Source organism: Colossoma macropomum, unplaced genomic scaffold (assembly GCF_904425465.1).
Source record: "Colossoma macropomum unplaced genomic scaffold, Colossoma_macropomum, whole genome shotgun sequence".
NCBI lineage: Eukaryota > Metazoa > Chordata > Actinopteri > Characiformes > Serrasalmidae > Colossoma > Colossoma macropomum.
In genome coordinates, this window is record NW_023494800.1 from 23,600,397 (window position 1) to 23,628,388 (window position 27,992).

General features: G+C 38.4%; 2 protein-coding genes across 6 annotated transcripts; one reads left to right on the forward strand and one right to left on the reverse strand.

Moving 5' to 3' along the window:
• Positions 1 to 7: 7 nt before the first annotated feature.
• Positions 8 to 6,143, forward strand: rab24 (RAB24, member RAS oncogene family). 2 transcript variants are annotated; one of them, XM_036587502.1, is made up of 9 exons: positions 8 to 504; positions 1,324 to 1,468; positions 2,546 to 2,614; positions 2,706 to 2,784; positions 3,063 to 3,130; positions 3,226 to 3,325; positions 3,426 to 3,476; positions 3,561 to 3,620; positions 3,781 to 6,143. In XM_036587502.1, exons 2-9 carry the CDS (start codon positions 1,352 to 1,354, stop codon positions 3,843 to 3,845), a joined length of 609 nt encoding a protein of 202 aa, XP_036443395.1. In that variant the 5' UTR covers positions 8 to 504; positions 1,324 to 1,351; the 3' UTR covers positions 3,846 to 6,143. The 2 variants fall into 2 exon arrangements, with proteins under 2 accessions (XP_036443395.1, XP_036443396.1); XM_036587503.1 differs by lacking the exon at positions 8 to 504 and adding an exon at positions 529 to 734.
• On the reverse strand, positions 5,678 to 27,992 carry nsd1b (nuclear receptor binding SET domain protein 1b). Of its 4 annotated transcripts, XM_036587498.1 has the most exons (24): positions 27,777 to 27,992; positions 27,499 to 27,681; positions 26,007 to 26,730; positions 25,258 to 25,399; positions 22,144 to 22,316; positions 20,101 to 22,021; positions 19,884 to 19,996; positions 19,426 to 19,702; positions 18,890 to 18,990; positions 18,662 to 18,707; positions 17,831 to 17,997; positions 17,510 to 17,641; positions 17,175 to 17,298; positions 16,859 to 17,059; positions 14,795 to 14,974; positions 14,441 to 14,597; positions 12,312 to 12,517; positions 12,050 to 12,162; positions 11,643 to 11,912; positions 10,118 to 10,234; positions 9,326 to 9,467; positions 9,066 to 9,172; positions 8,732 to 8,933; positions 5,678 to 8,379 (listed from the first exon to the last, which is right to left on the reverse strand). In XM_036587498.1, exons 3-24 carry the CDS (start codon positions 26,349 to 26,351, stop codon positions 7,793 to 7,795), a joined length of 5,823 nt encoding a protein of 1,940 aa, XP_036443391.1. In that variant the 5' UTR covers positions 26,352 to 26,730; positions 27,499 to 27,681; positions 27,777 to 27,992; the 3' UTR covers positions 5,678 to 7,792. The 4 variants fall into 4 exon arrangements, with proteins under 4 accessions (XP_036443391.1, XP_036443392.1, XP_036443393.1 ...); XM_036587499.1 differs by lacking the exon at positions 27,499 to 27,681; XM_036587500.1 differs by lacking the exons at positions 18,662 to 18,707; positions 18,890 to 18,990 and having other exon boundaries at positions 27,777 to 27,991.

The following is a 27,992-nucleotide window of genomic DNA, read 5'->3' on the forward strand; positions in this document are numbered from 1 at the left end:
AATGGCACTTTTTGGGACGCGCCCTAAATGACTGCTTCAGTTCCTCCAGGAGGGCGAGGAGGAGTGTTTATTTTTACTGGAGGTGTTTAAAAATACTGTCTAGGTGGGCGAGGGGCTGATTTAATGGGAGGCTGAAGCTAAACGGCCACCTATTTTTGGACATATCTCGCCAAAGAAAAAGTCCGATACCTTAGACGAATAAATTCCGTTATCAGAGATCATCTCCAGCACTTTTCTGACAAGTGTAAGAATAAGCTAGGTTAGCTAGCTAGCCTGTAGCTAGCATATCCCGAGGGTTGTTGACTAAGTGAACTGATACCGAAGCCGGCGCAACATTATAAGGTGGATTTCGATGCAGATGTGTTTGTTATGTGTACATTAGCTGAGAGCTTTATCCCGAGACTGACTGGCTGTCCAGGTGGATTCAGTTAGCTGTGTTAGCAAAATAAGTAGCGAATAGCAAACCACAACAACTATCAACCTTTTCTGTCCACTGATTTAGAGGTAAGTGGGAAACAACCTTGCTTACTAACTGCATGACGTAGTGTGCTGAGTAAAAGTCAGCCTAGGACAGCTCAGATATGTAGAAGTAGTGAGCAGCTTACTGTCCATGGTGTCTGTACAATAACAGGACTTGCTAAGTCAGTTTTAGTGTAGATGGTGTTCTTTCCGTCGAATACAGTCATCTGCAGATGTCCCTGAGTGTGGAAATGAGCGGTATTGTGAAATACTGTGTAAGTCCAGTGTGTATTTAGCTGCTTAAGATGGACAAGGTGATGTGGTCATTATGTGGAAGGAAGGCCGACTGGACGTTGTCTTCCAGATTATTCATGATTGTTGTGAGATAATCTCATGAGCTTTCTTTCTTACATGTTACAACTTACATGTTAATGTATCTAAGTATTTGTCTGAAATTTGATTTTCGCCAACACTTTTAAAAAGATAATTGTTCAAGGTTTCTTTAGTAAAGGAAATGACTGCAGATGTATTGTATATGGTTCTGTATAGAACCTTTTCGAAAATGGTTCTATAAAGCAGCAAAAGAGTTTTTCCATTGTTGCGACATCAAGCTTGTAACAATAGAAGAACCCTGGTTTTTTTCTGTACAGAACCATATGCAGCACATTCTTATCAATCACCACGCCAGGAACCATTTAGGCATGAAATGGTTCTATATATAGATCTCATGGTTCTACCTAGAACAATTTCCTTTACTAAAGGACTCTTGAAGAACCATCTTTTTTTAAGTGTACTCATTTTGTTTGAGGAGGACAGTTACATAGTCTGTCAAGTGGAGTAACTCCAACATCGATTTCTCTTCAGTTTTCTTTCCATTAGGACAAGTAAGAATATGACCGCCATGCGTGTGGATGCCAAGGTGGTCATGCTTGGAAAGGAGAGTGTGGGTAAAACCAGCCTGGTGGAGAGATACGTACATCATCGCTTTCTTGTTGGACCATATCAAAATGTGAGTAAGGGCCAGGAGGCTAAAACCTGCTCTGAAACAAATACGTCAAGCCAAGACAAATATATATCATTTGTGTCCTATTAAAGGGGAATTCCACCATTTTTTTTTAAATTTCAGAATAGTTCAGTCCTTGAGATGTAAACATTCATTCAGAGTGGTTGGATGTGAAATGGTTCATTGTAGAGAAACGTACAGGCTCTGATTCCTTTACAGTGGTGGTGATAGGAACCAGGGGTCACAATGTCTACAACACAAATATAGCCATTTTATTTATTATCCAAAACCACCAGTGAACCTGCACGTCTTCTGAGTTTTTATATGTAATGTTGATGGTAAAATAGTGATGAATCAGAATTTTTCTTTGGGGACTATTTTGCCTTACAACTCCATGTGTGTACCCCTCTACCATGAATGGCAACCAACACATTCCTCTTCATGTGTTTGTGTGAAGCTTGGCATCTTTTTGAACTACTTACTTCTTTTTTGTTCATTTTATTTATACAGTATCTTTCTACAGTATTTGAGGGGAAAGAGAGAGAATTCTAAGTGCTCTGTTGTGTCTGAACGTCTATCACAGTGATGGAGAAAGATGCTGCCATCTTTACCTCCCATTTAAAATGTTGCCAGTTTCTAGGTTATTTGTACTATATTCTAGGACTTTGTGCAAAGCAATATATAGAAAATCCTACAAAATTAAACCACTGTGTCATTTTAAAATTTGCATAATGAAGTGTAACGAATCACAAAATTCACAGTACAGTACATTTTCCAAAACAGCAAAGGCTAGAAGTACCTGTTTGTCTTAATATGCTACGCTCTGTTTTTATTTTCAATTTATTAGAGCATTCAACATTATAAAACTAGTATAGAAACTTTAGAATGGCATAGGGGAGTCAGATTGCATATTAATACAAAAAAAGCTGTACTTTATAATACTACGAGCCAGCTTGCTAGCCCTGAGTTGACATGCTAGCAACAATGCGATGATACAGTTCAAAACTGTGTTGTTACCCTCCTGATAAACACCAAGTATATTGAATTGAAATGCTCACCAGACTGTTGTATTTTCTTCAATAGACCATTGGAGCCGCATTTGTTGCAAAGCCCATCAACGTTGGTGACAAAGTTATTACGTTGGGGATATGGGTGAGTGCTAACACTGTCAAGTTTGCTTTTTTCAGTGACTCCATCACAGACATTAATCTTAGAAGAACCCACATTTTTCCCCTCTGTCCAGGACACAGCTGGATCTGAACGATACGAAGCCATGAGTAGAATTTACTACAGAGGAGCCCGAGCTGCCATTGTCTGTTACGGTACACTTTCATTCTCCTTAAAGAAACGGGAGCTTGTGTTTCACCTCAGCTGTTACTTGTATTCCAAGAGGAATTTACTATAGAAGAATGTTTGATTTGATTTCTTATGAAATACTTTATAGTGATCCATCTAAGCAGTAGTAGTAGCAAATACAGTGCAGCACACTTTGTGTTTTCATTTAATGTTATCTTTCTAGCCATTTACAGCTTAGCGTTTTATAGGAAAACATCCTGTACTTATCTTTAACGTCATGATCTACTGAACCACTGCTCTTTAGACCTGACGGACAGCAGCAGCTTCTCGAGGGCCAGGTTCTGGGTGAAGGAATTGCAGACTTTTGAAGAGGTACACAAACTAAACAGTCATGATGTGATTTCTGTGCATGTTAAATCTACCACACTGTGCTCTCTGTGACCACTGCCCTTTTTCTTGATTAATAGCACTGCAAGATCTATCTGTGCGGTACAAAGAATGACCTCATTGAGGCCGACAGGAGTGCACGACAAGTAGACTACCATGATGTACAAGACTTTGCAGATGGTAAATGCTTACATTAAACATTCAAACATTTTAAAGTTTTTAATTAATGTAATTAGTTGTTGCTTGTTGGCATTTCAAGCCTGTTTTGTGTTCTCCTCAGAAATAGGAGCACAGCATTTTGAGACTTCTAGCAAAACAGGAAACAATGTTGGTAAGTAGTACTTCAGAATGGCTTTTAGGCAATAAATGTGTACGTGGTTATAGTAAAGGTTTAAAATTTTGCTCTTTGTTACAGATGAACTCTTCATGAAAATAGCAGAGGACTTCAGTAACTCAGCTTTTGAGCTCATGCAAGGTGGGAATCTTTTTTCATTTTAGGTGCAGTATAACAATTGAAGGGTTTTTAAAAAATGATGGATAGATTTTGTATGTTACTACTTTTCTACCGACACAGTGCCTTGTAGGTGTGGTCTTCACAAATCCAATTGCCCCAATATTTCTTCCATTTCTTGCAGACGAGAAAGGAGTGGACCTCGGCCAGAAGAAAGACTCTTATCTCTACACCTGTTGCCACCACTGACCCAACACAGGACACTTTTGTGTTGCCTTGTGTCACCTGGAAATACTGGATGCCCTCCCTTCTTATTTTAAAAACAAAGACTGTTCTGGAGTATATGGGTAGCCAAGCTGCGTTATGAAACCCAATTATTTTCATGAGACTTGTTGATAATGAAGACTGGATAAACTGGAAGCTGACATACTTCCCCCTTGCTGAAAAGGGGGCGGGGAAAAAAAACTGCAACCATAATTGCATGGAAGTGATCATTACCACTGTTCCTGATGGCCTTTTTCCCCACAGCATAATTGCCTTGAAAGATTTTCTTTTAATGACTTCTGTTGGACATTTTGTGGACTGTGACCATCTCATGTAAGGTGGTCACATGACCATCAAGTTTACACATGGTAAAGATTGACTTATCTGGTTCTATTTATCATTTCACGCTGGTAAGCTAAGGGTGTAGCTGTTGTGAGAAGTTGCTTTTTGACTTATCTGAGACCAGTTTTGCTACTACTCTTAAAATGAATAAGATTATGCTTTGGTTTGATAGAACTGGTTCTGATTAAGTGCTGATGATGTTTGACAGTATTTATTATTTTCTTTTTCAGCTGAAACAATTATACCACTACAGGACAAGCTGCAAATGTTTCTGCTGATGTGATAGTTCTCACACAAGTAGCAGTAGATAAAGCAGTAGGTAAAGGCAAACCCAAGCCTCATTGTCTCATGGTAACATGGTGTTTGAGAGACATCTCACTGGGATAGTGTTCTCTGACCGTTGCACCTTCCTGAATTTAGATGAGCTGGAGGGTGGGTTTGGTGAGTTTTTGTTAGGTTTGAAATGAGGCAAAACCTTCAATGCATGGAAGCCTGACCTTCTGCAGGTTGAAGTGGCTGTGAAACAGTGCTGACATTTTGCCTTTTTTCCATTTACCCAAATCCGAGCTGAGTTACAGCGCTTGTTGAATGTGATGTTCATGTTTACATTATTATGAAAAAAAAGACAGAAAAATGGAACCAGACAGAAAAATCTGTCTTTTAAATTAATTTTACTGTGGTTTGTTACGGATTAGGTTTTTCTGAACTGGGGTTTTGTCTTTGTCAATGTGAAAAGTCATCTGACCTTTGTACATGCAGCCTTAATTTGCTTTCAGCTTATATTGCGCCTGTACAGAATACTTATTTTGGGGGTTATACATTGACATGTTTGTATCAAGGTATATTCAACTATATTTGTTTTGCCAGATATCCAACAGGCAAAACCTGTGTCAGAGCTTTGTGCCAACTGTGTATTTGCAGTGAACCATGTGTTGTCATGACCTGGTCTTATGAATAACCCCAGTGCAATTGACACTAAAGTACAAGTCTTTACACAACTCGGTCATCTTCTGTTTTACCAGTAAGTCACTTACACGTGCTGTAGCTACACTGTACATACTCCACGCTCCAAGTTGCACACGCAAAGCTGAACTACTTTGATAAGATGATCATTGTGATCCATTGTGGAGGATGAAATTGTCGCCTTTATAGATTTCTTGTGAGTGATCAGATAATAAGCAGTAATGAAGCACAAGAAGGATCAGCTTAAGGCTTATTAAAGAGAGCAAATACTTTTTTGGGACCCTATAATCTGCCATTTCGGTCACAGAAAATTAGTTTACAAAGCCAGTATTTGTTGGAGTGATTGGGGCCCATCACAAGAACCACTTGCATTTCAATAATGTCCCTTTTTCAGTTTACGTCACACATATAAATATAATACTTGTGGTCATATGAAATATGTTGTCAACTGTCAACCACAATACGTGTTTGCCCGAAACACTGGCTAAAGAAAAAAAAGTGTTCCACCAAGATTGTGAAACTTTAAGTACTGTCATTTATTATGTACAAAGCGCTACAGCACAATTAAATTCTCTCACAAGGCAGCGGATTTTTTTTTTTGTTTTGTTTTTTGTCTTTTGGCTGATACACCACCATGAAGCAGACCAAAAGCAGTACAATGGCAGGTTCTCGGAGGAGTGTAAAAATATGAGCTGTCTGTGTACATATGAGTGCAGTTAAAAACATGTAATGTTACTACAAGTGCAACACACTAGCTGTTTGATTATGACCTTTGTGCCACATCACTTTTTGGTAAACCAATCTGTTAAACGGGGGACAGCGAGCAAACATGCAGAGAATCCAAAATCAGATCTGCCCAATCAAATACATCGGCCCATTGCCAGATTGTAGTGATGAATCCCATTGTCTTTTTTGCCTCATTATTTGCCTTTTACTTTTACTATGCTATCAAGAGTAAAAACTTTCGATGAAACGTCACTCAAAATTATGAAATGTTATTGTCAAAATTCTTGCGGGAACTTGTACACCAGAACATCTAAAGTTAGCTAGCTGCAGAAACTGCTATGTGGCTTTTGTATAGAGCTTTAATGTACAAATATACACAATAAATTGGTCAATCACTCCTGCTCCTACTTAATGGCAGCCAGTTTATGCAACCTATAGACACAATATAATACACATTACTCAACACTCAGAGATACGTTCAAGGTATAAATTTTGGATGGAAATCTGGCGCTGTAGTTTTTTAAAATCTTACCAGCAGGTGATGCTAAAGTCAAGGGTATGTTTGGTATTTGTCCAAACTTATACTTAGTAGTACAGCACTGTATCAAAAGTCTTTTTTCTTGTGCGCATTTGCTCAAAGGCATAAAGAACAAAAGGTGGGCGCAGTACATGTAAGAGATGTGAGGTGGATTCGGCTGAATCCTTTGTAAATTTATGTCTTATAACTAAAACAAAAGGCCAGAGCTCTGCTAAGGATCTTACTTTTGTGTGATAGTGTTATTGTAAATAGGTACCAACATACATTTTAGGCCACTTAGTCCTTAAATCATAATAAAATCAACAAGTTTTAAGTTCATTTCCTGATTTGAGAGGATGCGCAAAACTCCGCTATCATGGACATCCACTGCCACATTCAGCAAATAATCACTGTATGGAATGCATGACATAAGCTAAATTTAACATTTCATAGCCATTCGATAGCCTATGCATTTATATTTGTAAATATACCAAAAGCTTTTAGATCTTAGTGGAACTCTAAACATGAAAGCAACAGTCTTTAAGTCTTAAAAAATAAGTTTTGGTAAGGCAAGACAACTGAATGGGGCACTAGAACATATAATAACTCAAGTTACCGGAAGCCACTTTCATTGTAGTCCATCAAAAAATTACAATTTGTAACTAGCATCATTCTCAGTATGAGCCTAAACGGCATTATAAACACAAAAACTGAATGCGCACTTCAAGTGTTTTCGTTAGTGTATGCATCACAGGCTCAGGCATTTCCAAAAGCAGACCTATTTCGCCCTGAAGTATGATCACACCTTTCTATGCCTTTTTTAGTTTGAAAAACTGATCACAACTATTTTTTTTAGTTGTGATCATTCATGTTTATGAGAGCAACTGCAGCCCTCTGTGTTGAAGATTTCTTGTATACAGATCTGAACACAACAGAAAATGATTTTCAGGAAAATCATTTCATGAACAGGGATACTTTAAATCATGATTTGAATATCTGTGATTTCCTCTAAAAACAGTTCATCCAGATAAAAAAAAGAGTTGTACACCTTTTCAACACTAATTATCTAAAGTTTCAGCTTTCATGTTTTACACTGTCAACTACATAACAGTGCTCACTAAAACTCTGAAGTCTTTGTTTTCATCAGTATGAAAATGACATGTAAACAGATCTGAGATTAGATAAACCAAAAAATGGATTAAATCAGCCACTTAAGACCAACAGGTCCATTGTCTTTTGCTACCATCAAGCAGCTTGAACTCCACTGTTATCCATTGACACTGTCTACTGCAGTAGTGACACAAAAACACTATAGATATACTGTTAGTGGATTGTATATAGCTAAAGCCTTCCTTGGGACAGCAGAGTGAAAAAGCGAACAGATTCACTGAGCTAGGATAGCTCTCCTACCTCTTTTTTCTCTTCTATCCTGTATTGACAATTCACGTTGAGTAGCATATTTCTCATCTCCTTGTCCTTCAGTGTCCTCCATAATTTTCACACCTTCCAATTCCCTTTCCTCCTGTTCCACAAAGACTTCTTCATCTTCTTTATCCTCCCCACAGGAGGATATAGGCGAGTATGCATTGTGCAAAGTTATGTTAATGGCAACGGAAGGACTAGAAGGACCAGAGGGCATCACTGGTGTTGAGCTGGGCACAGAGGAGGGACCTGTGGGAGCAGGTAGATAGTTTTGCGAGGGTACACTATTGTTAGCTGCCCTGAACAGGGGAAGGGTTTTGTTGGGGTAGGCAGTAGCGTGCTCTGGTGCATACTCCCGAATCTCTCCTGGCTCCAGGGGTTCAGGCCCACATGGGTCATGCTCACTGCAGGACAGGCGCCCATCTAGCTTCGAGATGAAGAGCATGCCGTCTCGATGTTCCACACAGTAGGAACTGGGGCACATCTCACAGAAGGAGGCTGCCTCTTGGCCACAGAGGTCACATTGGTGCCAAGGACACTCCCAACGGCCTGCAAACCATTCACACAAATTCCCATTATCAAAACTGCATTAATTTACACTTAGACCTCAGTGCAACTAGACCTGAGTAATAGCTAGAACTTTCTATCATTCCTTCACACAGGTCCACTAGTGATGAAGACATGGTGGTGGTGTCAACATTTAAAGAAAAAATTGTTAATTTATTAAAACAAGCTCTCTAGTAACTGATAGCATCAAATCTGTCAAAGTACATTTTAAGATTTCATTATTTTTTAAGAAGAATAAATTAAAAAGCAGAATTAACCATTTTCCTCCCAGTGTAATGCTCCTTCTGGCATGCAAGATACCTGAAATGCACTCTATACTTTATTAAGGACTGACCTGCAGGTCTCTTGGTCAGGTTGAGGCAGTCTGCATGGTAAACCTTTGGACACCCTGGCCTCTTGCAAGAAACCATTTGGCCCCCATCTCCACAGCTAAAGCACTCATCTTCTCGCTCCTTGGTCAGTTCCTGCTGTGGTTTGCGTTTCATGTGAGCTCTCTTCTTCATCTTACGACCCTTATCATCTGATGGAGGATTGTTCTGAGAAACAAAGACATTAAGTTATAATTTTCTAATTAAAGCCTGCTTGAGCAGCCATGATATCAATATTAAGATTTCCAGTATTATGGCCACTGGTATCTCACTAAATGGTTAAAAAGGCAGTTTCTTTACCTTTGGCCTCACTCCTAGGAAACCGCTGCAGTTGGGTGCACCACATTTACACACAGTCTTCCCATTCCCCAGACACTCAAGGTTATAGTTGAATGTTAGCTCAGTACCTAGCTCAGAGGAAACATTGACAAATCAATGGCTATTTATCAATCAGTTATTGGAGATATTCCTACTTGTTAAAAAAGACCACAACGGTTAAAGTACTATGAAACCAGTCCTTACACTACATTTAGGAGTTAAAATCAGATGTCACTCCTTACCAGCAGAAATATCTACCAGTGCAAAAAGTCCAACCCGAGTATCTCCATTCACTGTCCATTTCTGGGTCTCACAGTTAGGCTGGCAACTATGGTTCATAAATCTGGCCTCATTTCCCTTGGGTCCTGCGTCAATAATACGGTCCTAATAAAAAGCAGACACGTTTGAAAAAGCGGATTGTTTTATGCCATCTTAAAATGCCAGAATGCTAAAAGGGGCCATATACTACATTTTCTTGCATTTTATTAGATCTACTTCTTTATTTTGTTTTATGTACCGAAACAGTCATAATACATTTTTATGTGACAATTTTAAAACTCTCGTTATCCCACTTGTTTTCTTTGGTGTACTATGGCTTTAAGACTTATTTTACGTTCAAACAGCACAGTTTGAAAAGTCTAGAACAAACTAACAAACTGTTAAACTTGGGCTAAAATCCTCAAGGACTTGTATAAAGTTTTTTAAAAATTAGCTATAAATGTATGGATTCTTTGCAAGGCTGAAATGATACAATGGCTGCTTCTGATTAGACAAAAACACACAATGTTTACAAATTTTCCTCTGTATATTCTGCTCTAACACTTTTGCTACCAACCGCCAGCAGTAACAACACGTTGAAATGTGTTTATGGATGTGACCACACAACCAGGATCAATTCAGAAGTACATTTTTAAACCTTACCGATGTTTACAGAGTATGTTATACAAATAATACATTAACAGTCAAAGCAAAGCAAGAGGAAAATTAAATGTAAAGAAGATAAAACTTTTCATTGTCTGAGATGGAAGTGTCACCTTGTCCAGTGTTAGCATGTAGAAATTCCCAATGTCATTCTCCTGAGCATGTCTGATCCGTGCTCGGCATTCCTCCTCATCAATCACTTCTCCAACGTACTCACTAACAAAGTCCCCCTGATGTCATACAGCAGACAACTGGTTAGTTTACTGGTTAGTTAGTTTTTTCTTTTTTTCTACGTTGTTTTGAACCTCCACAGCCAAACAAATACAGCCCTTTCCTTCAGTATGACTATTAGCTAGCTGATATGTTTCATAGGCAGCTGCACCAGTTAACAATTCAGCTACATCAGTTGCACAGTTTAGAATGAAATGTGCCATGCAAAGTAACAACCTAGCAGATTTAAAGCAAGATCAGCACCAAAGTTTATGAACTCCATTAGTGCTCTCCAACACTGGAAAGCCCAACCAATGCTCACATTTTTGTTTTCCTCTAAGATCACACTCTTTTTAGTTTTCTTTTCTGAGTGTTTGACACTGTAAGTCAAATCGATCATTTTTTTGTAATTTTCTCTGCCACTATTTCTTTAAAGAAATAATGAGCTTTTCAGCTGTCAAGCTAGGCCATGGATTCCTACTATGTGCTATGGTTGCACAACATGACTGACAAGAGAGAAGCCATCTTGTCCTGACTGTTTGAATGGTCGTGTTCAACATAATTAGCTTTTTCTCTCATTTACAGAGTCTGAGGACATCACAGTTTCACAGGGCCAGATTTATGGGGAAACCCATGAGAACTTTTGGGCTAAATGTGGATGGGAATGCAGACTTGTTAGGATAGGACAAATTAAGTTCGAAAATTGTGAAGGCAAAGCTCAAAGTAGCAGGCAATGGTGTGCCCATCAACACTATAATGGACAGCAAGACTGTCATTCACCCGTGGACTTTACGTAAGTTAGCATTGCTAAAAATCCTCCCAAAAAACTCCAATTATATATGTAGACGTGTGTCGCATATGCAGTAAACACACTACACATGGTAAAAATGAACATTACCTCTTGCAAGGGAAAACAGTTCAGTAAACAAGTTCCTTAAACTTTAGAACACATGAATGGGCCAGTGATAAAAGCTGATGATGGGTAACTGTGGCCTCTGCTGCTCATAGTTACAATACAGTGAAAGGAATTGGAAGCTGTGTTCAGGATAAATGAGCAATCGGATTTGCATTTGAGCTAAATGACTGTACTCCAGATGTTAAAAGAGCATGGAAGAGGAATTTGGGGCGTGTGTTAGAGGGGGCATACCCTTCATTTTTGCTGCAATCCAGCACCAAACATTCAACAAGTTGTCCCCAGATGTGTATTGTTTTTATGAGAATACATTTGGCCCCATGTGATTAGGGTAAACACAGAGACCAGATTTTTCTTCTTAGCATACATTATACTAAGTTTTATTAACTGCTCTGACCTAAAAATCACTCACTCCACCCCTAACCAAGACTTAATTTGTGAAATGTTTAAGATGATAAGGCATGCCTGTTTTACATATATTTGAACAGTCATGCAATTATATTTTCAAAGGCTACCTTTTTGATGTCATGACAGCAGCGCAGGCCCCAGCCTCGTGACAGCGTTCTGAAAATCTCCACCTGGGAGTACTCGCGCTTCATAAAGCGTTGGTTCTGGCATCGCTCTCCCGCTGGGCACACCTGAGGGTGGCATTCGTACAGCAGCATGCGGTTTATGCACTCTGAGTCCATTCCACATGGGTTCTCATCTGTTGCTTTGCAGTTGCAGCGTGGAATCTCAGATAAGTCAGCTGTGATGATCTGCACTTTACCAATTGGTCGGTTCACCTGTGGCATCAGTTAAGAACAGGGATTAAGTGCATGGGTAAATGCACTTCTAGCTGGTACTTGACTGTCTAGAAGAGGCTTCTGATTGTGCATTTCACTTTTGTTCAATTGCCATTGTAAACTGAGGGGTTTGATACCTTAATGTGCTTGTAAGGTGGAGGTTTCTTGTCATTTCTTCTGTCCTCCTGAAGCTGCCGAAGTTCCTTCTCTGCCTGCAGTTCCTTGAATCTTACTGCAGCTTCCTCCAAAGCTGAATAAGCAAAAAATACGCCTAAATTATAGTTTGTCAAAATTAGCTAATAAGCAGTCAAACTACAGTTAACTTAAAGGCATCAATCTTACATATGTGTCTGACAAGTATGTTTAATTTGCAGGTACAGATGAAAATCTTAACAACACCTTTCTTGTAAATGGAGTCAACCCCCTTTCCCATTTTTTCTTTACTGTTGGCATCTCCCTCCATGTATGGAAAGACACGAGCCTGATAGGTCCACAGGTAATCATTGGAACCAAAGAACAGAACTGGAAACTCTCCAACATCATGTCTCATTCGCAGGATATTTTCTGGAATGTTCTTCGGATGACTTACTTCTGCAGGCCACCATCTAACAGAGCAGAGGGCAAAAGATTTCTTTAAAGGAATACATTTTTCAATATGGCATTTTTCAACCTAGTCACTACCCACCGCACATGCACCATACGGTCATTTAGACAATTTCTCTGTACTTGAAAAAGAACAGAAAACTTGTTCACACAAAACACACTCACACTATATATACAAAAGTCTGTAGACTCATCCAGTGTTTCTTCTAAAATCAAGGGTACTAATAGTAAGTTTGCCTCTCCTTTGCTGTAGTAATAGCCTCTACTGTTCTGGGAAGGCTGTACACTAGATGTTGGGACATTGCTGTTAGGATTTTGCATTCAGTCACAAGAGCATTAGTGAGGTCAGGTACTGATGTTGGAAGATTTGCTCTGGATCACAAACACCACTCTAACTCACCCCAAAGGTATTTGATGGTGCTCCATCACTCCAGAGAATGCAGTTCTGCTCTACAGCCCATTGCTGGGGGCCTTTATACCCCTCTTGCCCACACTTGCCAGTGTGCATGGTGACCTTAGGGTCATGTGTGGCTGCTCCAGAGAATCACATTCTATTGGCAATGCTTTTCTATGAAGATTATACAAGTTCTCGGCACACAACTGAATGCCTGTATCAATACTTGGTTCAATGTAAGACGGCTAACTCACTGTGATGTCTACATACCTTTGGATGTATAATATGTAATAAAAGCTAATGGCAATTGCTTAAGTATTTATCAAAGAAATTCGGAGAAAGCGTGTTTTAAAGTGTCCTGGAATAAGTTCTATCCCTTCACTGTCCAATGCAATGTTTTGTGTATAATCTCAGTAAGTTGCAATATTTAAAAATTAAAGGCAGAAATGTCTTTTTCATGACAGGATTAGGTCAGGGCAGCAAACGGCCCACATAACTGAAAAAAAGGAAGCACAAAAAATACTTTTTTTTACAGCGCTGTATGTTTTTTTTCTCTTTTTAAAAAAGGGGTCCCCCCCCAAAACCTAAACGTATACTACTTACATTACATTACAGGCATTACAACCTGTCCAAACACTGTTGTGCTGCTAGAGTTCTACCATGTCCAAGAAAGATCATGTAACACCTATCTTTAAGTCTCTTCACCGGCTACCTGAACTTACTCATTCTTCTATTCTTTCTTGTACTTTGCACTAGCTAGCTAACCTCTTCCTTTCATTTCCCGCCATATCTTCTCTTCTTGCCTGAGTTCTCTCTTTGTCTGCTTGCATTACTCATGAACAACCTTGTTCTTCTTTTTTAAAAATACTGTAATTAACAGTTGCCAGTGTGAACATGCAGAGATCTTTTCAATGAGCGCATTTACCACATGCAAATTTAGAATAGTCAGGACGTAGGCGTAGATGCTGGAGCCTGCTGTACTTGCCTGCCTGTGCTTAGGTTGCCAGCTATTCAACATCAATTAACATTCACAATATGATTAATTGCATTTTCTCTGCAATCATACATTACAGGCGGTCAAAGTAAACTTTGAAATTAATTGCCATAAAGTAAACACCCACATCCAGAGACATTATAATTTTTACCCGTCGCTGCATTTTACAATAGTAGGAAATCGGTGAACCTGGCAACTCTGCATCATATAAAGCTCATAGACTTGGGAAGTCCATTGTGAGAGAAAATGGAAGACAGTGAAATAATCAAGGGATTTACAAAGAATACCTATCACATACGAACAACTTCTTTTATTGTTGTTATTTATGTATTTTTTATGTTTCATTTTATTTTTGCTACCTGTTTTTTGCCTTCTTCAAAGGGGGGATCCCCAGCCTATAAATTTCCATTGGGTTGTAAAAACTCATTTCACAATGGCAATTTGTGCTACGGAGTGAAGGTTCACCGAAAAATGTGAACAAAGAAAAAAAGCAATCCTAATATTTTTGGATAAGCTTGGAGGTTTGTCTTTGCTGACCTATATCTACCCACTTTAACCCACACCACCTCCTTGTAGTGTGGTTTCCGGCCAGCCCGACAGTCGTTGCAGAACCAGCTGCCCTCCGGCATCTCAATGTTAAGACACTCACGGTGGAAGGCTGCAGGACAGGACTCGCAACAAAGCAGGCTTCCCCCTGACAATACAAAGAAAACACCACTTTAACCAGCAGTCACACTGTCTCAGTGTAAACAAAACTTTAAAGAGGCTTGCAACTGTTAAATTATGGTATTAGAAATGCTTTAAGCTCAGCAAAGAAGTTAGCAAAAAAGACCTACAGTAAACAGCTCTAAAATTAGGTCTTATTATGAAGCAAGAGCCATTGGAACTGACCTTCTGAGCAAACAAAGCACCAACTGACATTGACATGTTCATGATTGCGACAACCTTTGCGTGGAACAAAGTGGTTCGGACACAGGATGCTGTTGTTGGCTAAAATTACACTTCCAGCAGGTATACAATAATCTGTAGCATGGTATGCTATTGGGCATCTAACACAGCGGGTGAGTCGTCCTGTATAAAATAGAAAAGACATAAAGATGACGCATTTCAAACTGCACTCACACACACACACACACACACACACACACACACACACACTATATGGACAAAAGTATTGGGACACACCTCTTTATCTGAATTCAGGTCTTTCATTCAGTTGCCACAAGTGGTACTGTAATAAGATGTTTGTCTCTGCTATATGTGCGTGTTATTGTGCAATATAATATGTTACATTATACAACATGTTTTATGATGGGTGTTAATTTCAAAATCTTTTTTTGAATGGCTCATCATCTAGTCTGGGACAACATATTTGTATTTTGCTAACTCTAGCTTACTTACAGTTCTGTTAATACTCATATTAATGGGCACTGTCCATATTATTTTAAGAAACTCTTAATACAACTTGAATTTTCAATCATTCAGGAAATGCAGTTCAAGAAAATTCTGAAGGAAAAAGGGATTTACATATTTAGCTGCAGAAAGTTATACACATGCTTACATAATGATGTAAGCATGTGTAATGTAATGATGCACTTATTTATTTGACCATAGATGTGTTTGTATAAACTGTGTGTCTGTATTTACACATGTGTATGTGTTAATTTCAACATAAATACTGCCTCACTAAAAAAATCAATGTTGTGTGTTACAACATCAAATCATAGAATCATTTGAGTCTGGGTGAACAATTTCAAAAATCATAGAAAAAGCACCAGAGAAAAGTGATGTCCATCGGAATGGACACAGCTTCTGAAAGGATTAATATAACAAGCCATGCCACATTTACACAAGATTGCAAGAACAAAAGGCATATAGTCTGTATTATTGCTGACTTATTTTTGAGAGTGCCTTTTCCATAAAATAGTATTATGTGATACCAATGGGCATCCTAACAGTCAACCTCACTTTTACTTCAATTAAAATTGATACTGGGTTGACAGAAAAGCCACTTGAAGTAGACCATTCAGTCACTTCATAAGAAGGCATTTCTGCCTATTATTATCTTAATTCAGTTTAAAGTAGACATATTCAGAAAAGTGTTGTGAAACATTAAATCAAATTAAAGCCACAAATCACGGTTTTGTTTCATTACAGTCAGCAATGTCACGTTATTGTTTGGATTTGGGTGCCACTGTGTATAATAATTTATTTTCTACGCAAGCAGAGAGGTTGTGAACCTCAAGCTACATTTTTTGGGTCGTGACTCAAAAGGATCGAGAACTGTGTAGCAGTACAGTGTACTGTAGTTTAAGAAAATTAGGAATTTAAATCCTGCTTGTCATGAACAAAATTAGTCTGACTAACTACTAATTCACTTGTCTTGTGATCCACTGTTAAGAGGTTTTGCACTAACTGTTATGTGCATTAAATGCAACAAAATCCAGAAATGAAGCACTAACCTGCCCTGCCTTTATAAATTAAATTGTTTGCAACACTTATTTACTGTGCTATAATCAATGGTTGACTTACATCATTAGATTAATTTCTAAGTCTCTCTTTCTCCTTTTGTCACATCTATCATTATCAGTATTTTTGTTAAATATTTATTGTAACATGCAAATCAGGTAGAATTTTTCTCAATGTATTTCAGCAACAAATGATGGAACATAATCTGGCACTGTAAATAGAAAGAAACTGATATACTGAATATATATATCAGAAAATGCATAATATTGTTTGGTTTTGTCTTTTTGCAAGCCATTAGATATATGACAATGTACTAATGTGGTAAATGCCCATAGCTTCCCAGCATTGGTCCCCCTAACTTGTCAGACCAAATCTGTACCCCTGATGACAAGTGATACCAAACTTCTAAAGGATAATGTTTTTCTTTTATCACAATGTATATTTCTTTCTATGACTGGCTGACTGATATAAGGTCCATGCACATACCTTTCGAGACAGAAGGGTTGCCTGGATTGGTGATGAAGCAAGCAAGGCAAGCATGGAGGGAGCAGCGGAAGCCTCGGTTTAATGGCACAGTTGGCGCATGGCTAGCAATACACTCCCCATGGTAGAACTTTCCGCACAGAGGGATAATGCACCGCCTCACATCATCTCCCAGTTTCTTACACTCAAAACATTCGTGTATACCTGGGAAGTACAGACACATGCTTAGGTTTAGTTTCTGTGTGTGGGATATAAAGAACAAGTTTAAATACTGGTTGATAGGTGTCTCTGCAGCTGGCAACTAAGCAAGAATGCTCACCGGAAGTGCACTGCTGACACAAAAACTTCCCCACCGGAGGCTCAGTCAGGCCGACACATTGAAGATGGAACGCACCACAGCAATGGCCTTCACACAAAAGCAGCTCTCCCTGCTTCTCACATACCTTCCGAAGCACGCATACACACACAGGTCACATCATTAAGTTAACTGGCTACATATACTCAAAAGATTTATGGTCAATTTTGTTCTGTAAAAATATTTTACTAAGAAAATGGTCACAAACTGCAAAATTGACAACAGTTTTATTAAATGCATTTTAGCAATCATTCCTGCAACTTTTTTTATTATGGCTCAAGATCAGCCTGATAACTCACCTGACAAACATTGTCCCTCAGTAAGGTCCCACTCCCTTTGTCCACTGAGAGTTTCTTATTGGGTGAGAGTCCCTCATCACCTTCATCTCTCATCTCAGAGTTAGGAGTGTGGTTGTAGTTGGGGGCAATTATCTGAAGTGGAAAATGAATACAGCTGTTTAATTTTAAATGTTTAATTATTGTTTTTTCACTACTGACTGTCCTTATCAATTAGCAACATTTCAAAGTTTAAAAAAAGATTTGAAATTTTAGTGTTAGGTCTGCTGTCATATGAGCTATGGCAATATAATAGTAACACAAGACACAGAGAGCTGTACTGACCTCAGGTTCCACAGCATCTCTGCCACCCTCAGCAGGCTCTAAGCTAACTGTCTCAGCGATGGCAGAGGTAGTGTCTGCCTCCTTTTCTGTGCTTCCTGGAACTGTGCAAGTAACTTCAGGAGTGAGCAAGGCAGGCTGCTTGTTCTTACTTTTTAATTGGCCAATCCCTGTGTTGAGGACAAAGTAAGAATTAATAATAGGTGTGCACAAAGACATATGCATCATGTCGGTATCAGCAGATAATTGGGTAAAAAAATTACTATCGACATCAGACAAATTTGTTTAGAATTCACCAATATTGTAAACTGAAATTTGATGACATTTTTATTGTATAATAGAAGAGTATAATGTTTAGGTGACACAGGGCTACTGTGCTAACATATCTACATTTAATTATTTTACTGCATTTGTAACCCTATAGTAAAAATGTCATATTTCTTTTAATGCTAATCCAGGTAGATGTAGTCTCAATGTCTCCACTTTATAAATGTTTATTTACTATATTAGTATCATCAGACATGTACATAAGAAATAATGGAATTACCACATGGGTGCACCTCTATTTTATGATAATAAAACTGCTGAAACAATACTTGATTCAAATTCAAGTGACTCAATTTATAGTATTAATCTTTTTAAAGCTCAGCATTGCCAATCGGTGTGAACGTTGATCAGCAGGCCAGAAGTGACAAAAGAAACCCCTTAATTATTGTCGTCATTGTCATGAATGGCTCATTTTCTGTTAAGCTGCAAGAAAGCGACATCAGAAAGCTCAACAAATTAGTTTAAAAATAATTTACTTGTTTTTGAAATATTTACACACTGACAAACCTGAATTAGCAGCATGCCCTGGAGAACTGTTTCTCTGAGACTTCACCTATAAGAGATTCTTGCATTTATTTATATGACAAAAAAGGTTAAATATAAACTGTGCTGTCAATATCTCAGCAATAAAAAATTAATGGGTCAGTAAACAGTCTACTGATACTAAGCAGCAAATCCATAATGAATTTAAATATTTCCAAAAGAGACACACCACACAGTAACTTTTGCCAGTACCTTCTTTTTTGGCATTAGAATTGGTTCTGCTTCAATTGAGCTTTCTAGAATTTTCTTGGTAGGCTTCCTTTGTCTCTTTGTACTTAGAGAGGTGCCATTACCTAAAGAACAACAAAGATCTTTTGTGATGAAAAGCATTGTTTAAATTCACAGTGACATGACACTGATATAAGCCCAAAGGAACGTTTCAAAGCATTTCATTTTAGTGAATCATACATTGCACAGACATTGTCCAAAAGCACTTGGAACATCTTAATGTTGTCAATATTTTTTTCCTGTAATCAAACTGATTCGGTTTTAGTTTGACATGCCCCTACAAATCTAATGACAATCCATCCTGTATGCATAAAACCTAAAAATATCTATTAATTTGAATCAAAAAACGTTGACCCCTATTATTTTCATCTTTGACCATTTCTAGCAAAAATACTACTGGCAATATGAGGGCCGAAAAACTAGGTATTTCTTTAGACAGCAAAACAATGCATTCTGGTGGAATTACCGAATTTATTTTTTCAATGTAAACAATTACTCACCAGTGCCTGAACAACTATGAACCGGAAGCTGTTCCTTAAAACAGTTTTCACCATATGGAAAGGGGACTGTTTCTGGAGGCGGAGTTAGTGTGTCTACAGCCATGACTTGACCTTCTTGACATGGAGTATCCTCTATGGGGGGAGGCGTTTTGGACCTCTCTTCAGGGGGAGGAGTCTGAATTTCAGGCAGGGAATTCAAAATACTTTGTACTGGTTCTTGATGCTCCAGTATTCCTGACAATTTCTCACTTGTAGCACTGCATGTGTTCTTTATAACCTGAAAAGGGTAATTGAAAAATAATACATGTGGGAAATTAATTAACTCTCCAAAAAAACACTGACATACACAGTATTGTGCAAAAATCTTAGCTGAAAAATGTACTTAAAAAAAGGAACCTCCCAGATAAACAGCTATACATGGTTTCAGATGTCCTAAAGCTTTTCAACTGTAGAATTACCTTCTGCAATGTTTCAGGTTTCTTTTTTGCTTTCTTCTTTGTGCAAAATATCTGATCATATTCCTCTGTCCACTCTATGAGTCTTTTGCTAGGCTTTCTGATGCGTTTGCGATCTGTGCATAACATGAATTCAGAGATATTATAAGCAAGTAATGCAATCTAATCTAACACATCATCCTCTACATTAAATTGCTATTTATTTCAACAAGCATCTTACCTGTGGGTAAACTAGAAACTTCATGGCTACAGGAAACAAAGTTTGCTGTGTTGATGTCCATTTCTTTTCTGGATGCAGATAAATTTGAATCTTCTGCATTAGGTATCACAACACTTTTCTGTTCTGAAAGCAATACCTGTCCCTGGTCACTTCTGACTTCTGAGTGCAGCACCTTTTCATTATCCTGGTCAAATTTCTGCCAGCGTTTTTTAGGGACACTGCCAAAAAAATTGTTCTCAGGGTCCTCTGTAGCAACATGACATGCTGGCTTCTGCATGTCATCTGAGTTACATACATGTTTTGGGAGCTCAGAAGGCACAGCAGTATTATTGAGGTTCTTCTTGTTCATTGCAGGTTGACTTTTTTTACTAGGTCTACGAACACATTTTGGTACACTAGACATTGACTGATGTTCCTGAATTAGACCGTTGTCGGCCCCTCCATTCTGAAGGATGTTCATAACCATGTTTGGACCAAATTTCGTTTTTGTTTTATTGAGTTTGGATTTAAAACCAAGTCTGCCCTTGTCACACTTCTGGGGACCTATTGAGGAACTATGGTCATCGTTTTTAACATGGCCAGAATCATTCTTTGCAACTTCTTCTGGAATCAGGGATGGCTCCTCTTTGATGAGAATATCTGTAGGTAAAGGTTCTACTACCAAGGGCCTGCCATCTTTCTCTCGGCTATCGTGTATATCCTTTAGCAACATCAGAAATGTGCTAAATTTATAGTTAGCATCTGGTCGAAATGTTACAAGCTTGCCATTATTTTCACTTTCCAGTGACCTGAAGGTTATTTCTTTCATGTCTTCATAATCTTGCATATTAAAAAGCAATGAAGATGGAGTTGAACTATTTGATATATCAGACACATTAGTCTCTTGTTTGAATTTTGGATTAAGATCAGCAGATTCAGGAGATATTAAACAACTTTCATCCTCAGATTTCACCACACCTTCATCATCTGAAGAAACCGTGGAGGTTTCACTTGGTTTTTCGGTCATGTCGACTTTCAAATCTGGACCTGCGTCTGTTGATGATGTTTTCTGTAAAGAGCAGGCTGATTTCACTTTTTCCTTTTCATAAGATGTATATCTAGAAATGTTGTTTGCTGTTTCAGCATTTTGCTCCTGGTTTTCGTTTGATGTCAGCTTCTTCTCCAACTCAGCTACCTCCATTGCTCTCAGCGCTCTGGTCATCAGCCGACGACTAGCTGGAAGACTTGCAACTCTTCTGTCTAAAGCTTTTTTAGCTTCTGTAGATACGTGTTCAAGTCCTGTGACTTGACTGTCTCTGGGCTTTATGCTTGGCGTATCTGGCATCTTTATCTTACAAGATACTTTACCAAAGGAACAATTAACAGATTTAATTCCTGCACGACTAAATACTCCACTGGCTTGGCCTTTTCCGGCTTTGCTGAACCAAAGGCCACCTTGACTCTCAGGGGTTTTCTTCGCCTCTTTATCATTTGAGTTTGTGATTTGTTTTGAGGACTGATCAGCAATGGAATTTTTTGGTTGGTCTCTGCCTTTGGGACATCTGCGAATCTGTGGCACCGAGTCAATGTCAGAATAAGGACTGTCTACAGCTTCTTCCAATTTAGCCTTTTCACAAACAAACTCCTCATATTTTGTAAAAAGCACTGCTGATGACTTTCTTTGCTTTTTTTTGCATTTAGATTTACTCAACATGTTCTGGTCTTTATGTATAATCTTCCCATTGGGTAGGTGACCACTTTCAGGGCTTCCCATGGACAACTGGGTGATGGATGCCTTGTCTTCTGGGTCTCTTCTGGTCCTATCAACTGAACACTTTTCTTTGAACTCAGATGTTGGTATGGTTATCCTGGGCTTCTCCAGGAAAAGTGCCTCTGCTTCAGCCACACTTGCAGTCCAAGAGCTCAGAAACCGCTTGGGTACCTCCAAATGAAAAAAAGACAGGTAAGACATTCACTTTATACACTTAAACAAACTGCAGACCTCTCCATTAATTACAATTTTATTTTTACATGCAATATATTAATTAATTACACAATAATTACAGAGTAACTGCAGTTTTCATCTTGCTGTCGTCCCCCTCTCTTTTGACCAGGGAGACTGTGAAACTGATATCCACCCACAAATATATGGGTGGCTTTCTCAGTGACCCATGCCAATTCTTCAGGTACTCCAAATGTCTTGATGTAATACTGATGGGAAAGTGTATCACATGGCTCTGAAATATAACAGCACAAAGAAACAATCAATCACGGTTTTTGCTTCTCTGAAAACACTTCCCAAATCCAAAACTGGTGAAAATATGGCAGAGAGTTCTAGTTCTGAGTTACTGTTAATAACCTCAGAAATAATGATACTGAGCAGGATAAAAATATTCCACCATTTTATGGTATGTGCCTTATCAACTGAGCAAGAACCTAAAAAATTGCATATCAAATCCCTAACAATTCCTGATTAGGATTTTAACTTGAACAAAATTTCCTCAAATACCCAATATCTTACAATGTATCACAGTGACTATTATATTACTATTATTTGAATTTAATTTTCTATTTTCATGCCAGAAAATAAAAACTTTGAAAAAGACATTAAAAAGTAGAAAAAGGTGTTTACGGTGCCATGGTTACAGTCAACACATGGCCTTAAATGCGCACACTGATTAGACAGCGAAGTGGAGCTTTTTACAGCTTTTAACTTAATTTGATTTCTTTTTCAAATCTGACTTTGGTTAATAATAATCAGCTCACATATTTCTAGGATCAGTAAGAACCAGAAAGTAAAGATAAGGATAGTTTACACAGTTTTCTGTTTCTAAATAATAAAAACAATAACAATACTAGTAATTTACTGCTTAGCTGAATATAATCATATGATTAAATTTAACACAACTATATGTTATTTTAATAACACAGCCCTAATATATGCTCAAAAGAATGTTATTAACCTGTTTTCATTTGCCACCGCATCAAATTCACTGGGTGTAGTCTGGTTCCCCCATTGTGAAAGTCCTGGCTACACCCTTGCTCGTGAGCTGGCTTCATGCTGCCTCTCATCTGTCCCTGATACATCCTCTCATTAGCATATTTTAGTATATTGGGTCGTGATAGGTTCAAGCTCATTCATGACAAAATAAACCAAGCTGCTACATAGCACCCCACATATTGCTTTTTTTCAGCTATACTTAGGAAGCTGGTTAGGAATTGAATCAAATATCCATCTGTATAATAACAATAATAATAATAATAATAATAACAAGAAGAAGAAGAAGAGCAGTTAACCATAAAAACACACATTTTAGAGTGCAGGGGCTCTTTCACAGTTTCTATTCCAGATAAAGACAAAGTTACAAAGTTCTATTACATGATATTGGAATGTCAAGTCAAGTCAAATTTATTTGTATAGCGCTTTTTACAACTGATGTTGTCACAAAGCAGCTTCACAGAAATGGTCTGTAGCTGTGTTGCCTGCTATTTTTTTCAATTATAACTTTGTAAAAAAGACTATGCTAAAGCTAACAGTTCAGCTAGTGGTAATATTATTACTACATATGCTGTTTAACTGCAGACATCTATATGAATATGTTGTGCACAATAGTTCCGTCTATCATTTCATGTTAGTACAACCTAGGATTTGGTACTATGTATTGACAGCTAGGAAGCAAAATAGCTAAATGACCAGTTTTGTTGCTTTAGCTTTGCACTTTAATAGTTATATAACAAACAAAATAAGACTGCAACTACCAAATGTTTTAATTCTTGAATATTCGATCGAAGGTTCTATCCACTATCCTGAACACTTGAATATTTAAGAAAAGCTCCACATGTTTCAGTATAATGAAAGGGAAAAAACACATTTTATTCTTTTTTCTTCTTCTAGCTATCATTACTAATTTTCACAGCTCAATTGTTTTTTCTTGAATTCCATTCATTATCTACCTTTCTATTTTTTCTTTTTAATACAACTTAATTTAAATACTGCAAAGTAATGAAAAAACATTACTGATAAACAATTATCAATGTCATAGCAAGTACTCTAAAATGCTAAAATTGGGGAATCCCGCCCAATCTAGCAACACAGTACAGGTTGCTCATGTTGTTTGTATGTCAGAGATGACTGGCGCAGGGGAGCAGAGGAAAATCTAGAGGCCTTTTTAACCATCATCGTAAAAATATGATGTTCAACTTCTGTGGACAACTCTTGAACAGGTTGAGCAAATATTTTTAATATGATAAAGGTTTTTAAGCAGCTCAGTGTGTGCTAAACTCAGCTATGTCAATCTTTTCACCCAGTGCAGTCTGAATAAACTAGAGCCAGCATGCTCTCATTTATTGCCAATAATCAGTTTTTTCCCCTCTCCCTTTTAATGTTGTATATGTCTATTTTGTTTTTTATTTTTTATTGTTATCATCTGTACTGTGTCCTTGAGGTCTTGAAAGGTGCTATTTGTACCTAATGCAAGACTCCATTCCTAACTATCTCTAGTGTGCAGAGCTGGCTTCTGCACACTACACGTAACAAGCTAGCGTTCAGCTTGATAACATTTTATTTCTCTACAGAAGTGCATGGTTTCATAGAAATTGTAAAAATATCAGTTATTTAAATAGGTTAACAATGTGGAATATTTTTAATTAGAATATACTAAATATTTGTTGCAGGCCTACTGTTAATAACAATTATTATTAATGATGATTAATTTTTAGCTAAAATTTCATGATTGTGACGGGACTACTTGTAATTATTTTCTGCTTTTTTTTGTTTTTTTGCTTACTTCACAAACCAGTGGCCCGTCATATAGTGTGGACATTTCATAACAAATGGATCCACAGAAATGGTCCAACAGTACCTAGAACAAAATCTCATTACATGAACATGCATAACAGTTAAGAAACTTTTTCATACAAAGTTACCGTTTTGGAAACACAATGTTTGTTACTACAGTGACAGTGTTACAACTGTACTAGAATATTCATTTAAATGTAAAATTAGCTTAAAATGAATATTTTAATATGGACATTAACAGATTGGCTTTAAATTTTTGAAATGCCTTCTGATACAGGTATTTTGGCAAACTGCAACTACAACAAACAGGTGGACAGTCTATTGTGTATTGTTGGTTACACTCTCTTTCATCACTGGTATAGAAGGAATGATTGACATACCTTTAATTCTGTGATAAGTTCCCAATACTGGATCAACTGTCACCCGACATGGCCACCATGGCCTACGTTTGAACTTGGCCCATATAACTTCACCTTCTAGGTACTTCACTGGGGGAAGAGGCTTTGCCTTTGGGCCACTGACCTGCCAGTAGACACCAGACAGTGAGGTTTGATAAAGGAAACTTCATACATGTAAGCTCATATGAAAGGTAATGTAAAACATTTCTTCAGAAAGATGTACCAAAGGCTAAACAATGTTCAAAGAATGTTTACAAATATGCTCTGAAATGTAAAATCTTGTTATTGCACCTTGTTACAGGTGGTTTGTAATGATCTGTTGCATGTAATTCTATACTTGCTCCCTCTAATATACACAAAATACTTAATTAATCACATTAAGTATTATAGTGTATTATTATCACGCAACATATACATTTCAGGTATATATCACAGATCTGCTTGAAACTTACAAAGATCAACAGGAACATTAAATTTCAAAGATGTATTCATCTCTTGATATGTTGTCTAGAACTAGAAACACTGTGAGATGGTTGGAAAATGTTTCTGATGAAAAATGACAGAGCTTTGCTTTAATCACTTAGTGTGTAACTGGCCCCTATCTTAAATTTTAGGTTGCAGCACATCAATTATAAATGTGTCCAACAAAATTAGACTTAGTCATGACTTGGTTGATGGGTTTGGGTAGGATAATAACCATTTATCACTAAAACCTTAGCAGGGTTACACACCGAAGAAGCTGGATCGCAGTCACCGCCTGACTCTTCTTCAAAGTTATCTTGCTCCAGTGATGTGCAGGCCGTTGAACGTTTGCCTTTGGATAGACAGGTCTCAACACTGAATTTAACCTTTGGATTTGTGTTGATAGAAAGGTTGTTTTTAGGGCTGCTACAAGGATTTTCTAACAAAGACCTTGTCTCAGTGTCCATTTCCTCTTCTTCCTCCTCATCCTCAAACAAAATTGACTCAAAGTGTAGGCCATTTGCAAAAGGACTGGACGAATCAAGACTGAAGTCTGGACTGGGAGGGGACATGCAGTTGTTGTCAGCTCTACTATCAGAAAAAGTTGTGTCCATTTTTTGTGATTCTGTAAAAGAGCTGGTGCTGTCACCTAGCTTACACTAACAACCCAGGACCCCGTCCCAGAGTCACATGGTAATCATTCTTATGGATCTTGAGGATCCCTGTCTGTGAAAACAGGTCCATGCAGTTCTCCACAATGGTCAGGCACTAGAATCTTCTCAAGGGACTGTAAGGTAGGCAGTGGTCTTTAGCTTTGTGCTTCTAAGTGGCGGTAGACCGGAAGACCGGTTTCTGTGCCTTTGATGGGCGAAGGTTTCCATGTGATGAGACAGGACTGTCAGTTCTTTTAGTATGCGGTAGACCTGTGCAGCTGTTTGCTGCTGCATGCCTCAGAAATGCCTAGGAGGCAGCTCATGCTGTCATGTCTCCAACCTGTGAAAGTGGGCACACACACACAAACACAAACACACCTGTGAAAAATGACTTACCACATATACGAAACCTGAGCTAGACTATATCGTAGTTCATCTTAGGTTCATCTGTATATATATATATATATATATATATATATATATATATATATATATACATACATATATATGTATATACACACACACACACACACACTCGACAGTAGGTTTCCCATTCAGCCATGTAACCTATATACCTATATCAAGGCCTGGATCGAATGTGGAAGGTGCGAAGAGTAAGCCTACAAGCTTGCCTGAGTCTAGTAAACATTCGCTGCTAATATCAATAGTGGACGTCCAGCAGGAGACGGCGCGCGTTTAAGAAGCTCACGCCGCCAGCTATAACCTGCTCTTGACGAGCCATCCTTGCCCTGGCACAGAAACACGGCGATGATGGTGTGAGGCGCACATATATGACACACTATGGTGGCCAGTGAAGGCGAGGCAAACCCACTCTCTGTCTGACTGTCATCTTTCTGAAGAAGCGGGAAGCTGAAATATGAAATAACAGCGGCGTCAGCCTTGTAATTTGAAACAGCCCACACAGGATTTTCCCTCATTACATGTTATAATGTCCTTCTCCTGGACTGACACCAACATCTAACTCACACACATGCACTCGCACACACGCACACACGCTGAGACTTCCACTGGTCAAACTTGTACACAATCTTCGCTATAATAAAGCGTGCAGAATATGATGAGCGCTAAAATGCAAGCGAAATCTTACCATTCATGTGTCGCTCGTTGTCATCATTGCTGAAAACTCTTCGATTTCGTTCTCGAAATAGCCTTTTTTCCAGAATTGTGAAAGTGGATCAACAAATCCCAGCAGCAGCAGCACTAGGCCAAGAACCTGAGCCTCATATTCCTGCCACTTCAGGCTAGCTATCACTGTACCAGCGGCCCCTTTCTGAATAAATAAAACACACACACACCAAACACATCCATTACACTCACAGAGGGGGGAAAACCGTCCCTCTTCGCCACATTTCAGCGAAACGTTACCTCAACGTTGCGTAACGCCGGCTGTACTTTTTCAATTGAGGTGGATGATTCTTGTTTCCTTGCTGTCGACCTGCCCCTGGTTGTGTTTCTAGCCGTAGCTGTATGTCTATGAGCAGCCAATCGGCACGGCTACACTACCCACCCCCCCTCTGTGCTTGTGCTGCGGTAGCCCCCTCAACCCCCGGCTTCTCTACTTCATACTTCTCCACTCCCAGC